The sequence below is a fragment of the Cynocephalus volans genome, chromosome 4, assembly GCF_027409185.1.
Source record: "Cynocephalus volans isolate mCynVol1 chromosome 4, mCynVol1.pri, whole genome shotgun sequence".
NCBI classification, from domain to species: domain Eukaryota; kingdom Metazoa; phylum Chordata; class Mammalia; order Dermoptera; family Cynocephalidae; genus Cynocephalus; species Cynocephalus volans.
The window spans coordinates 71405961-71420187 of record NC_084463.1 but is presented as its reverse complement, the minus strand read 5'-3'; the positions used below and the strand labels follow the sequence as shown (position 1 = coordinate 71420187).

Genomic DNA, 14227 nt, shown 5'->3' with positions numbered 1-14227 from the left:
AGATAAACCAAATACATACATTTATAATATTCAAACACTTTTTATATATGTGGGATCTAATGCTCTTGATTTCTCCACTATGAGTGAAGAGGTCATATGATTTTAATATATAAATTAATGTTTGAATTTTCACTCATTTTGTTTTAGATATTTGCCACTTATTTGAATTTTTTTCTAAGATAAAAATAAAAAATTTTTTCTAAGATCAATTTTTTTCCTTTTAGAAGTACAAATATATTAATCTTTCTCTACGAATTAATAATCTCTATTGTATTAGAATTATAAAAGACGTTTATTGTCAGTTTCCTCATTTGTAAAATGACCATAAGAGTACTGACCTTCCTGGATTGTTTCAAGTCTTAAATGTGTATTATTATGATCATTTAAAAAATGTGTTACTTTGCTAAGCAGAAAAAATTAAAACAAATAAAGCATAGAAACTTTTCTGGTAGTAAATCCAGGGTACTTTAAAAAGTTCATAGAAAGATTTGTATTATCTTTTAATTCTATTTTCCATAAACTTTTTGAGCTACCCTCATATAGGGTAAAATATATCATTGGTTTCCCAGGCATTTTTGGAAATTCTTGTGGCATAGGTTCAAAATTAATATTTTTTTTCTGTGAAAAAAATAACTTAGAAAAAAATATATAAAAAAATAATTTAGAAGAAGAAAACTTAATAGAAAATGTTTTAAGGCTGGCTGGTTAGCTCAATTGGTTAGAGTGTGGTTCTGATAAAACCAAGGTCCAGGGTTTGATCCCTGTGCCAGCCACCAAAAAAAAAAAACCCCCAAAACAAAACCAAAAAAACCACAAACAAACAAGAAAATGTTATTTTAAAATGCTATATTTTTTGGTATCATGCTTTTAAATATTGAGTGCATTAAAATTGATTGGAATGCCACTAAAATATTCCTGTAGGATGCGAGTGAACAAAAGACAGAACTTGAAAGACTGAAGCACAAAATAGCAGAAGAAGTTGTTAAAATTGAAGAAAGAAAAAATAAAATTGATGATGAATTAAAAGAAGTACAGGTAAGTTAAAAAAATTCTAAGGTCCATTTACATTTTTGACTACCAGTTATATGTAGGAGTTTAAACTTTATTTGTAGCTCAAGTTATTTTTTAATAAGTGTTACTAAATGTGGCTTTCAACCAGAATATTACTTATAAAAGAGAAGCAAGAAAGAAAACCATCAAGGCAAACTAAGTGAATTAAATGATGGTAATTAAAAATAATATTTGTTTTCTGTGACTGTGTTGTTTTGTTTGTAGAGGAAAATAATGTATTAATAGATAAACTAAAAGAAACTGTTAAGCTCATTTTCTCCAGGCTTGACTAAAATAGCCAACTAGTTCTAAAGTATAAAGAGCCTCTGGAACATAGCAAATTGCCTCAAAACAAATAAAATTTTTGCAGTTGTGGTGGCAAGAACTCTTCCTTTCTCAACTTGAACATTTTTTACTTTGTGTGTTTAAAGGTATTTTGATATTTGAAGAGAGAGAACATTAGTGACTATAGTCATGTTGAGTAAAATGACAATAAATATTAGATAATTTATAGAGTTAGTGATTTTAAAAAATGTATATTTTGAGAGTAAAAATGACCTTTTTCTCTTTTAGCCTCTAGTTAGTGAAGCTAAGCTAGCTGTTGGAAACATTAAGCCAGAATCTCTTTCAGAAATACGCTCACTACGCATGCCACCTGATGTAATCAGAGACATTCTGGAAGGAGTTTTAAGGTTGATGGGTATCTTTGATACGTCTTGGGTGAGCATGAAAAGGTAAGTTTTTGATTTTGTGAAAAATGTTATTTCAGCAATGAATTACACATTCTTTCATAGTTTTTAATATTTCTTGTATTGTTTCTCAATACATGATTACATACTTTGCCCTGAAATTTCAAGATATTCTATGTAATCATATATCAGGATCTATATATCCGTTCTCCACAGTGATTGTTAAAAGTGTCAAAAGAGGAGAAAAGGTATGCTTTAGAATCCTTATGAATATCTCAAATTTAATAATTTGGTGCTTACATAGATTGTTGTGATTTTACTGTGATTTACTGATGGAGAAAATACAGTCACTGTATTCAGAAGAATCTTGTATTCTTGGGGGCTGGGGGAAGAGAGAGACCCATAAATAATATAAGAGAGATGTAAAGTAGAAGGGAAAACGGTGAGTATTAACTAAATATAGAACCGTGCAGCTTTGGGTTTCACATTATAATAATGGTTTGTGCTGATACTAAGTTCTGTGTTAGGATGTAGGTTGATAGTAAAGAGTCCCTTTTATATCTGGAGATAGGAGAGGTTTAGGAGGTTCAGGAGCACTTTAAAACAACTTTAGAAAGTAGTCAGAAAAATTTTTTGTATGTCTTAGAACATGTGAATACCCAATTAGGATGGTAGATGTGGGTAGATATAAGGATGTGGGTAGAATGACAGGACTGTGTTTCTTTCATGTCACTTCTTGCTCTGGTTTATTCATAGAACATTAGAAAGACTGATGCGCATCTTCCTAGAATTTGTCTTTGTTACCTGTAAAAAATGATAGTACATTAGAAGATTACATTTTTTATTACTCTATTTTTTGTTAACTAATGGATTAAAAGTATTACATGCACCCTTTTGTTAAATTGATATCTTTTTCAGAAATAGCAAATTTTGTTTATTCTCATTTGAAATAATATGCTTTAATTTTAGTTTCCTTGCAAAAAGAGGTGTGAGAGAAGACATAGCAACATTTGATGCACGAAATATCCCAAAGGAAATTAGAGAGAGTGTTGAAGAACTTCTTTTTAAAAATAAAGGATCTTTTGATCCAAAGGTAATTTTTAACAATTATGCCATAAGTTCCCCTTTCCATACAATATAGTATTCTGCTTTTAAAAATACGATGACTTGTCATTATCAGTTGTCTAGATCACCTATAAATTAAAATTAAGAAAAAATAAGTTGTGGTTATTATAGTCAGGAAACATTTACCAGTAGAGTTAAGTAAACTAGAATCTAGGTAGCAGGGGGAGATTTATTATCATAAGTGGTTTTTGAATCTTAGTATCTGCTGTTAATGTTAAGTTCCCAGCTTATCATTTTTTTACTTCCAGCTTTCCTGTGTGCTTTTATTTTTTCCTGTGTACTTGTCACATAGTAACAGATATCTGTGTTAGGGCAGTTGTATCTAATTTCACTGAACAGTTTAAATTTCATGATTCCGGTATTTTTTAGATCCCTTATTCAAAATTTATGTACATCTTTTTTGACACCAATAACAGTAGTTTCAAAATTGTTCTTATCTAATAAAGTTGTATCATATATACATAGAAGAAAAATAGTTCATGCTTGAACATTGCGGATGGCACATGTATTCATTATAAATGTGACTGGCAGAGTGTGTTGATAAAATATCTTTATGTTAAATATTCTATGTGGTTCAAAAATATTTATTTTTAAGCAAAAAGTAGATTTAATGTGTATTTCTCTTAATCAAAATAGCAGGTCACTACATTTTTATTTTAGCTACAAACCAAAAACTTTATTATTTGGGTCAAGTTATTAAATAAATGCCTAAATAAAATGTATTAGAATTAACTCTGCTTTTGTTGGAAATTAAGTCAGGAAGTTGGATAACTTATAATGGATTTTTCAGAATGCAAAGCGTGCCAGTACTGCAGCTGCACCTTTGGCTGCCTGGGTTAAAGCCAATGTCCAGTATTCCCATGTCTTGGAACGAATTCAGCCTTTGGAAACTGAACAAGCAGGTTTAGAATCGTAAGTGAAGTATAAAATATAAACAATTCTAACCTTTATATTAATCAATTTGATGAGTTTGTTTTTAGAATTTATTTATTTTTTTCTCTATTTCTAAAAGGGCAGCTGACAATATTAAAACATAAAATGAGTCAATTAAATACAAATTAAAAAGATCAAATAAAGAAAGCAGTTAGAAGGAGGTAGATAACAGAACCAACTCACTTTTTCTCTATCATTATTATGTTGTTGGAAATACAAATTAGTCGAAGTTCCTTTAGAAAGAGCCATAGTTTTATAAAGGAATAATATTATAGTACAAAAAGAGGCTTTGGGAATTTAGAGCTTTTATATTTGTTCTCACATTCTACATTTTGGGAAATGTTTAGGATATATTTTCTAAAACAGTGTCTGAGCAAGTAGGGGGAAGAGTTAACCATTTACTTTTGGAGCTTACAGTTCTGATGTGATATTGTTACTAAGTCAGCATATAGTTTATCTCTTTTGTTCTAAATGCAGACCAAGAGGTTTGTTATGTTCTTGATTGCTAATTTTTTGACATTACCTATTAACTTCCTACTCTGGACAAGGAGATTTTAGCTCTGTTAGCTTCTTAATTTTCTCAGTATAATTACATGAAATTTAAAAAATCATATTACATGTTTATATTATTTTGACAATGTAAATATTTTTCACAGGTGAGACATACCATGTTTTATGAGTATAATTCCTTTCTTGTACACTTTTTTGTTATTCTTAATAGTAGTAATTGCCTCATTTTTTTGATTGATTATTTTTTTCTGTTTTCATATCACAAGTTTTTCTACAGTCTGTCGGAATCTTAAAACATATTTGGTATTTTTATATTCTATTTTATTTTTCTTAGCATTATCGCTGCTAGAGCCTTTTGTCCTCCTGTTCCAATCTGGATTAACTCTTCCCTAGTTCTGTTACTTACAGATGCTATCTTGGGACTTCTCTTTGCCATTATTCTGGGAATTACCTTAGCCTCTTTTCTGTGTTGTATCCTTTTATTATGAATTCCTGTCTTTCTCCTTCTTGGTTTCTCATTTTTCTAGAACACATCCTGCACAATAACTTCCTGAGAAAGTGTATATGGGATAAGAAATATTTTGAGATATTGCATGTCTAGAAATATCTATATTATATCATTATATGTGATCAATAATTGGGCTGGGTTTAGAGTAATAGGCTGGAAATAGTTTTAACTCATAATTTTGAAGGATTTATTCTATTGCAGTGAGTCTCAAAGTGTGGTCTCTGGAGCAGCAGCATCAGCGTCACCTTGGAATTTGTTAATAGTGCAAATTTTTGAGCTCCACTCATACTTACTGAATCAGATATATGGCATGGGGAAGTGTGGCAGGCCTTACAATCTGCGTTTTTACAAACCCTTCAGGTGGTTTCAATACACACTAAAGTTTGACAACCCCTGCTCTCCTCTTTTCTAGAGTCCAGTGTTGTTCTTGAAAAGTCTTAAAAATACCATTTTGACTCCCAGTGTTTTGTATTTTATCCCATATTTTTTTCTCTTGGGAAGTTTTTAGAATCTTTATTTCTGGCATTGTGAAATTTTACAATTCTTGTGGTAGATACTGCCCACTTTTAGAAACTTATGTGTGTCCATTCTGGGAAAGTTTATTGCATTATTCCTTTGATAATCCCTTTCTGTACCTTTGTATCATTTGGAATACTTTTGGCTGTAGGTTAGTAAAATCACCACTTAAAATGGATTTAGAAATAAAGCAATGGATTATATTCTAAACGGCAAGTCCTGAAGTAGGTTGGTTCCAGCGTGGTTAGTTACGTACCTTCATAATGCCATCAAAGACTTGCTAATTAATCTCTTTACTCATTTTCTGACATTCTTCATTTGTCTTAACTGCCCCCTTGGACACGAGATGACCGCTAAAGTTCTATTCAGACAAAACAATATGTATGAAGTTGAAAGAAAAGGATTATTTCTTCCCTGTTAACCTTTTTTAAGGATGTACCTTTTTTTTAAGAACAATGAAATCTTTCTAAGAAGACTCTTAGAAGATATACCCATACCCTTGCTTTCTCTTTATCACGATTAGGCCGATTAGTATCTACCCAATCTAGGTGAGGAAGGGGTGCACACTAGGACTAATCAGAGGCTCTATCAGTTTCCTAGAAAAAGAAAATGGTTCTGAATAGGCATGTAGAAGTGTTGCCTTCATTTTGTTTATCTGAAATGCATGTTCATCTTTTATTAGAATACTCGGACTAATCTTCTACTGTGTTCTCATATGTTCTTTAATGTCAGGATTCTGCTAGCAATTATGACGCCTTTGTGCAAAATAGAAAAACGCACCCTTTCTGGGAAGATACTCAGTCAAGTGTTCATGCATTACACAAATGCTGCCCTGCCTAACTTCCACTTCTTTTGTCTTTTGTTTTAATTTCTCAGATGTATCTTCCTACCATTGTAGTATTTTATTTATATTTTTGCTATTATACTTGTAATTTCCAAAGTTCTATCATTTTCTTTGAATTTTACTTTTTAAAAAGAGAGCATCTTCTTATTTCTTACATGAAATATGTTCTCCATTTCTCTGAGACTATTATAGTTTTGTTTTTTAAAAAATTTTACTCTTGCTCCTGGCTTTGATAATTCTCTCTGTATTCCTTTCTGGATTTGTATTTTCTGGTCTGTTTCAAGTTAGGAAGCTTTTTTGGCATGTCTGACCCTTGACTGTCTGTTAGTAATTAATAGTGAAGTATTGGAAATCTGACTGGGAGCTCTAAGTGTGTGGCCTGAATTCCTCAGCTGCTGAGCTTCACTGTACGTAATCAAGTGTTGATTGGCTATTTGATGGCAAACCCTCAATATTTGTGGGCACTTTTTTGGGGGACGGTGTCAGTCATTTTTCTCTGGAAGAATTCTCGTATCTTCTGTGTAGGGTGTTAGGTAGGGTGGTCAGAAATGGCTGGGGGCATAAATTAGACTTGCAGCATTCTGGGCTGTGTTAAGAGGACAGTCCTTAGTGGAGGAGGGAATCTGAGATCAAACTCTTTATAATATCAACTATTAAACAAGCCTCTGTATTAAGCTTTATTGTTACCTTCAAAGATACCAGTTGTCTACATTTCCTGAGCATTTTGGAATTCTGCTTCTTTCAGCTCCTCTTCCTGTAAGCATTTAGCTTTTGGCTTTTTGAGTTCTGGTTATGTCAGTTATTACTTTTCAAAGTTTTATTGAAATTTCTCCATTGCCTTACTTTTCTCTTTCATTCTCCTTATCATTGCACATATGTATCTTTTTTATGCCCTTGGTTTAATTTTAGTGGGGTTTTAGAAAGTATAGAAGATAAATGAATATTTTTAGTCTACCATTTTTATCCAGCAATCCACATGCGCAAGTGTTTTTTAATAGAGATTCCTAGATGTGGTATGGTTGGGTCAAAGGATACACTTTTACTTTTTACCATTGCTTTTCAAATTGAATCCTAAGCAAAGGTGTTACAGTATTTAATTACTGATGATTTTCATTGTCATGTATTTACTGCAAGATTACATTTTAAGGTGCTGCTGCTTTATTGTTGGTATCTAAAATAAAATGACTTTTATAATATTGAGTTGTATTTTAGGAATTTGAAGAAAACTGAAGACAGAAAAAGGAAACTAGAAGAGCTTCTTAATTCTGTTGGTCAAAAGGTATCAGAACTCAAAGAGAGGTAAGTTACGTTTTCCTTTATAGAGTTATTATTAAGAATGAATTAATGCTGATCACCATGCTGTATGATGACCGTTAATTAAGGTCTAATTGATTTTAAGCTGTGAGTGAATCTTATTTTCTTGTGTATCAACAAAGAATAAGGAAATTGAAAAACAAGTGTGATTTATCAATTTTTAAATTCTAATTTGGCAAAATTAAGATGTTTGCCATTTTTTATACAACTTATACAGAAATATGAGAGGTGATTTAATTCAACAAATATTTATTGTAAAACCATGTACAAGATGTAGTATGAATTGTTCGGGTGAATAAAGATGTAGTTTTCTGTTTCCAGGTTCTAAAGCATTGCTGTCCAGTAGAACTTCATGCGATGATGGAAATGTTCTATAATTTGTGCTATCTGATGTGGTAGTGATAGTCCTATGTGGCTGCTGAGCATTTGCAATGTGTATAATATGACTAAGGAATTGAATTTTTAATTTTATACTAGCCACATGTGGCTAGTGGCTACCATATAGACAGCTCAATTCTAAAGTCTTATGTCTAAGAGAGGAAGGAAGGCGCTTAGAGAGACAATGAGATATACTGTAAAGTGCGTGGAATTTAATGTCAGACACACCTGTATATGAATTTTAGATCCTGTACTAATTATTGGTAAGACATTGTGCAATAACCTCTTTGGGTCTAAGTTTCTATGTCTGCAACATGAGAATTGTATTATTATGAACCATTGTTCTGAGAATTAAATGACATGCTGTTTTTCTTTCTTTTATTTTTTTTTAATGCTTGGCTTAATCCTGGGCATATTTTAGGCACTTACATATTTCTTGAATGACTGAGTGATCATGTAGAATATTACTATTGTATTTAATAAAATAATAAAATTATAAGTATTTTTCAAAGAAAATAATTTAAAAAGAGATTTAAAAGTTTATGAACTTTGGCAAATGGGCCTGTAGGGAGAGATTATATATAATGGACTGGATATTGAAATTTTGTTTTTATTTTGGTAGGTAGATACATGTTTGATGGGATTAGGTTCAGGGAAGAGATAGGGATAAGGAAGTGGTTGGAAGTGGCAAAAGGAATATCTTTAAGAACACAGGAGATAGAGGATAGGGCATTTTCTAAGCAGTAAAATTTTTCAATATTGACATATAGTTTTGCTAGACTGGGATAAAATAAAACAAAACTAGAAAGATAAATTGGATCAGTCTTAGGAACTTAAATACTATATTGATAAATTTGTACATAATATAGTAGGGCATGGAGACCCTGTCAAGTTTTTTGGGGTAGAGAATTTTTTGCGTGTTGGTATATTTGTCCGTTTTATTAATGATATTTTGTATACAAATATTATCAATATTATTATTGATTAAATTCTGGAATAAAAGGTTATTTTACTACTTAAGGGTAATTTCATTAAATCTCTCTTAAATCCTTTTTGCTTTTAAGTAAAATTTAGTGTTTTTGTAGATTTCAGAGCAGGACTTCAGAAGCTGCCAAACTTGAAGCTGAAGTAAGCAAAGCACAAGAAACAATCAAAGCTGCAGAAGTTTTAATTAATCAGCTCAATAGAGAGCACAAGAGATGGAATGCACAGGTTTGTTTGAGGGTGGGGTCATAAAGAGTCTGTCTTTAAAACACAGGAAACCTATAATGTAATGTCCATTAAGCTGCAGCTGACTCAGGATAAATGACCTAGATATAAATGACCATTATGTGAGTTAATCTTCAAGCAAAGTATCTTTCAATGAATGGATTTTAAGCAAAACAACCTATCCCCTTTTTAGTTAACGTGTTATTGAGGGGAAGGGCAGGGACAAAAATGAGTTCATGGAAAATTAGTAGTTCTTAGAGAGTTTTTTGAATTTACTTTCACCAGACCAGTAATTTTAGGATTCAACACTGTTGACTATTTATTTCTTCTTAGGATATTCTAATATTTCGACTTTGTCAATCTTGTCTCTTTGTTGTTTGCTTACTTGTTTTCTTTAACCAGTTAGATTCCTTCCCTCACCTGATTCTTATCTTGTCACCCAATAATGTTGATTGTCTTCGGTATTCTCTTCCTCAGCTCCTTTTTCTGTAACTGTTCTGGGGTTATCTAATCCAGTCTTAACATTACTCATACCATGATGATGACCAAAGCTAGACTGCTGAGTTTAAATTCCTGTTTTCAACTACATTTGAGATATTTACATTTAGTTGTTTCTCATCTCAAACCCAACATGTCTAAATTAACTTAGCTTTTTCTCAGTCAAAGTCTCCATTATTTCCTATTTCACTGAAGGCATCTTTCTTCTAGGCATCAACACTAAAAACATGTGGGTTGTCTTAGACTCTTCCTTGCTTACTTATCATATTCATTTGCAAGTATTCATATTTATCTTCCATTTTTAATGACAATCCTTTTCTTTTCTCATCTGCATTCTCCTAACTTGTCTTCCTCCTTTCTGATCCTTTAATTAGTTCATCCTTCATTTATCAACTGAATTATCTTTTTAAAACCCAGTTTAATTACATTTCTCACTGCCTGCTTAAACACTTTCAATGGCTCATGACACAGGTTAAAAAAGAAACTCCTTTGCTCGGTATGGGAAAACCTGTCCCCAATCAGCTCCACCTCTCTTTTCATCCTTTCTATATCACTGTTTCTTCTGCTCTTTCTTATGGTTTATCCACACTAAGCCCTTCACTGAGTCTCTATGCTTTATCTTTGTTTTATACCTTTGCTTATACTCTATATCTTAATCTTATTTTACAGAGTGATGCAAATTCACATCTAACTGTGGTCAGGATGAAAGTTTTGCTTTTTATAATCATTAGGAACTTTTCAATGACAAAATATGTTTGTTTCTACAAATATATTAGGATTTCATGCTTTTTGAAATATCACAGCAGGGTCTCAGGTCTTATGGATATTTTTATATTTTGACCATTGTATTCAAGACAAATGGTTATTACTTAAACCAATGTATAATTTTTTTCCCACAGTCAGAACTCTCTAAAGCTGTCATTTTCTTCCATGTTAGAATATATCCATACGTACCTTTCTCTCTCTCTTTTGTTTTTTGGCCAGGTTGTGGAGATAACAGAGGAGTTAGCTACTCTTCCTAAAAGAGCTCAGCTAGCGGCTGCGTTTATTACATATCTTTCTGCTGCTCCTGAATGTCTGAGAAAAACCTGTTTGGAAGAGTGGACCAAATCAGCTGGTCTTGAAAGTTTGTATTCATGAATCTGAAATTTCAGTGTACTAAAAATGTACCTTTTGACTTCTGTTATTTTACTTTTTATAAATGGGGAAAATTTTCTGTAAATTACAGGGATACCATAGCTACTTTAGGCTTGCTGAATTTCAGAAATGTCCTAAGAACTGTTTGTTATTATGATTTGTCTATTCCTAAATCACTCTAATAAACTGAGATCACTGAATTATTTTTGATATTGCATGAATGCAGGTAAACATTTTATTACTTTTATTTTTACAATAATTTAATATCATAAGATGAGATGTAAGGACTTCAAAATTCCTTGTGAATTTTGAGTTTTCACAAAATATAGTTGTGAAACATTCACTCAATAGAAAAAATATAATTTAACTAAGTTCCATTCCTTTGCACTTTTCTTTTTTAAGTTTTTTCCCCTTGGATTTGGATGGTAAATGTGGAAGAATGGATCAATTAAAAATTGTCGCAGTACTTTTGTTTCACTGTATTTTAAATAGCTTTATTCCCTTCTATTAGTCAAGTGCAAGATCATTGTAGTGAAGTATTATTGATATTTTTAACATTCCAGAATTTGATCTGAGGAGATTTCTTTGTACTGAAAGTGAACAGTTAATTTGGAAAAGTGAAGGCCTACCATCAGATGACCTTTCCATAGAAAATGCTCTTGTTATATTACAGGTAATTAAATTATTTAAATTTTCTCATTAGAAATGTTTGAAAGTTGCTCCTGGAACTGCTTTCTTCAAATTTTTAGGCTTTCAGTTATTTTTTTATTAGTTACATAAAAGTGAAAATTTTTGCTAGTGGAAATTAGTTTATGATTCAATTCGCAAATGTGTAATTTTCAATGTAATTTATGTTTTACTTTAATATAAATGTATTAGCTAAAGTGGCATTATTTGGATGGCAAACTATTCTAAATTGAACTTCCTAATGGTAATAGAAATATTTCTGGGATATCTGATTTATTTGGTTGGATAGTTTCTTCTAAGTTGAAAAATATCATGACCTTTTTGTCAATGAATATGAAAACCAAATTTAAAGCCATGTACATAAAAAAATCATTACTTTGAATAAAGTTTGATTTTACCATTAACTTTTGGCTTACCTTTCTGACACAGAATTTAGAAAATAAGTTTTCCCCCTTGATAATGTGAATTTTTTTCTGTTCTTACTGTCTTAATAGCTTATACTTCATAATACCAGTATTTTCTTTCCTTTCAGTAGTGCTTCTCCCTGCCCACATACCATTTTCTTGTTCTATAACTCCATAGTCTCAAAGAAAGCATGAATATTAATTGCTCCCCTTTAGGTAGCATAAACCATATTATAAAATTCCTATTTGGGGCCTTGTTTATTCCTGAATAATTTGTTCTGTTATTAAACCTATTAATCAGCTGACCATATTTTGGCTCTTTACATTGGTGTCTTACCAGTAGAGAAGTTACTTGACCACAAATTGAAAGTCTTACCTTCTTTTAATTTGATTTGGCCTGTCTTTTTTTTTTTTTTTTTTTTCGTTTCTTTTTTTTTTTTTTTTAATTTTATTTTGTCGATATACATTGTAGCTGATTATTGCTTCCCATCACCAAAACCTCCCTCCCTTCTCCCTCCCCCCTTCCCCCCCGACAATGTCCTTTCTGTTTGCTTGTTGTATCAACTTCAAATAATTGTGGTTGTTATATCTTCTTCCCCCCCCCCCCCGGTTTGTGTGTGTGTGTGTATGTGTGTGTGTGAATTCATATATTAATTTTTAGCTCCCTCCAATAAGTGAGAACATGTGGTATTTCTCTTTCTGTGCCTGACTTGTTTCACTTAATATAATTCTCTCAAGGTCCATCCATGTTGTTGCAAATGGCAGTATTTCATTCGTTTTTATTGCTGAGTAGTATTCCATTGTGTAGATGTACCACATTTTCCGTATCCACTCATCTGATGATGGGCATTTGGGCTGGTTCCAACTCTTGGCTATTGTAAAGAGTGCTGCGATGAACATTGGGGAACAGGTATACCTTCGACTTGATGATTTCCATTCCTCTGGGTATATTCCCAACAGTGGGATGGCTGGGTCGTATGGTAGATCTATTTGCAATTGTTTAAGGAACCTCCATACCATTTTCCATAGAGGCTGCACCATTTTGCAGTCCCACCAACAATGTATGAGAGTTCCTTTTTCTCCGCAGCCTCGCCAGCATTTATCGTTCAGAGTCTTTTGGATTTTAGCCATCCTAACTGGGGTTAGATGGTATCTCAATGTGGTTTTGATTTGCATTTCCCGGATGCTGAGTGATGTTGAGCATTTTTTCATATGTCTGTTGGCCATTTGGATATCTTCCTTAGAGAAATGCCTACTTAGCTCTTTTGCCCATTTTTTAATTGGGTTGCTTGTTTTCTTCTTGTAAAGTTGTTTGAGTTCCTTATATATTCTGGATATTAATCCTTTGTCAGATGTATATTTTGCAAATATTTTCTCCCACTCTGTTGGTTGTCTTTTAACTCTTTTAATTGTTTCTTTTGCTGTGCAGAAGCTTTTTAGTTTGATATAATCCCATTTGTTTATTTTTCCTTTGGTTGCCCGTGCTTTTGGGGTCGTATTCATGAAGTCTGTGCCCAGTCCTATTTCCTGAAGTGTTTCTCCTATGTTTTCTTTAAGAAGTTTTATTGTCTCAGGGTGTATATTTAAATCCTTAATCCATTTTGAGTTGATTTTAGTATACGGTGAGAGGTGTGGATCTAGTTTCATTCTCCTGCATATCGATATCCAGTTATCCCAGCACCACTTGCTGAAGAGGCAGTCCCTTCGCCACTGAATAGGCTTGGTGCCTTTGTCAAAGATCAGATGGCAGTAAGTGTGTGGGTTGATTTCTGGATTCTCTATTCTATTCCATTGGTCAGTGTGTCTGTTTTTATGCCAGTACCATACTGTTTTGGTTATTATAGCTTTGTAGTATAGCTTAAAGTCAGGTAGTGTTATGCCTCCAGCTTTATTTTTTTTGCTGAGCATTGCTTTGGCTATTCGTGGTCTTTTATTGTTCCATATAAATGTCTGAATAGTTTTTTCCATTTCTGAGAAAAATGTCTTTGGAATTTTGATGGGGATTGCATTGAATTTGTAGATCACTTTGGGTAGTATGGACATTTTCACTATGTTGATTCTTCCAATCCAAGAGCATGGAATATCTTTCCATCTTCTTGTATCCTCTCTAATTTCTCTCAGCAGTGGTTTGTAGTTCTCATTATAGAGATTTTTCACATCCTTGGTTAACTCAATTCCTAAGTATTTTATTTTTTTGGTGGCTATTGTAAATGGGCAGGCTTTCTTGATTTCTCGTTCTGCATGTTCACTATTGGAGAAAAGAAATGCTACTGATTTTTGTGTGTTGATTTTGTATCCTGCTACTGTGCTGAAATCATTTATCAATTCCAACAGTTTTTTTGTAGAGGTTTTAGGTTGTCCGATATATAGGATCATGTCATCTGCAAACAGGGACAGTTTGACTTCATCTTTTCCAATCTGGATG

The 14227-nt window shown here is 32.4% G+C and overlaps 1 protein-coding gene across 2 annotated transcripts in view; it reads left to right on the top strand.

The window, feature by feature from the left end:
* The window catches only part of DYNC2H1 (dynein cytoplasmic 2 heavy chain 1), a 321263-nt gene that overhangs the window by 92387 nt on the left and 214649 nt on the right, over positions 1–14227 (top strand). For both annotated transcript variants that reach the window (XM_063092854.1, XM_063092855.1), the window contains exons 56-63: positions 922–1035; positions 1624–1784; positions 2709–2832; positions 3655–3776; positions 7388–7474; positions 8953–9079; positions 10559–10700; positions 11275–11384. In XM_063092854.1, the coding sequence (XP_062948924.1) occupies positions 922–1035; positions 1624–1784; positions 2709–2832; positions 3655–3776; positions 7388–7474; positions 8953–9079; positions 10559–10700; positions 11275–11384 (987 nt within the window). The remainder of the gene's footprint in view (positions 1–921; positions 1036–1623; positions 1785–2708; positions 2833–3654; positions 3777–7387; positions 7475–8952; positions 9080–10558; positions 10701–11274; positions 11385–14227) is intronic.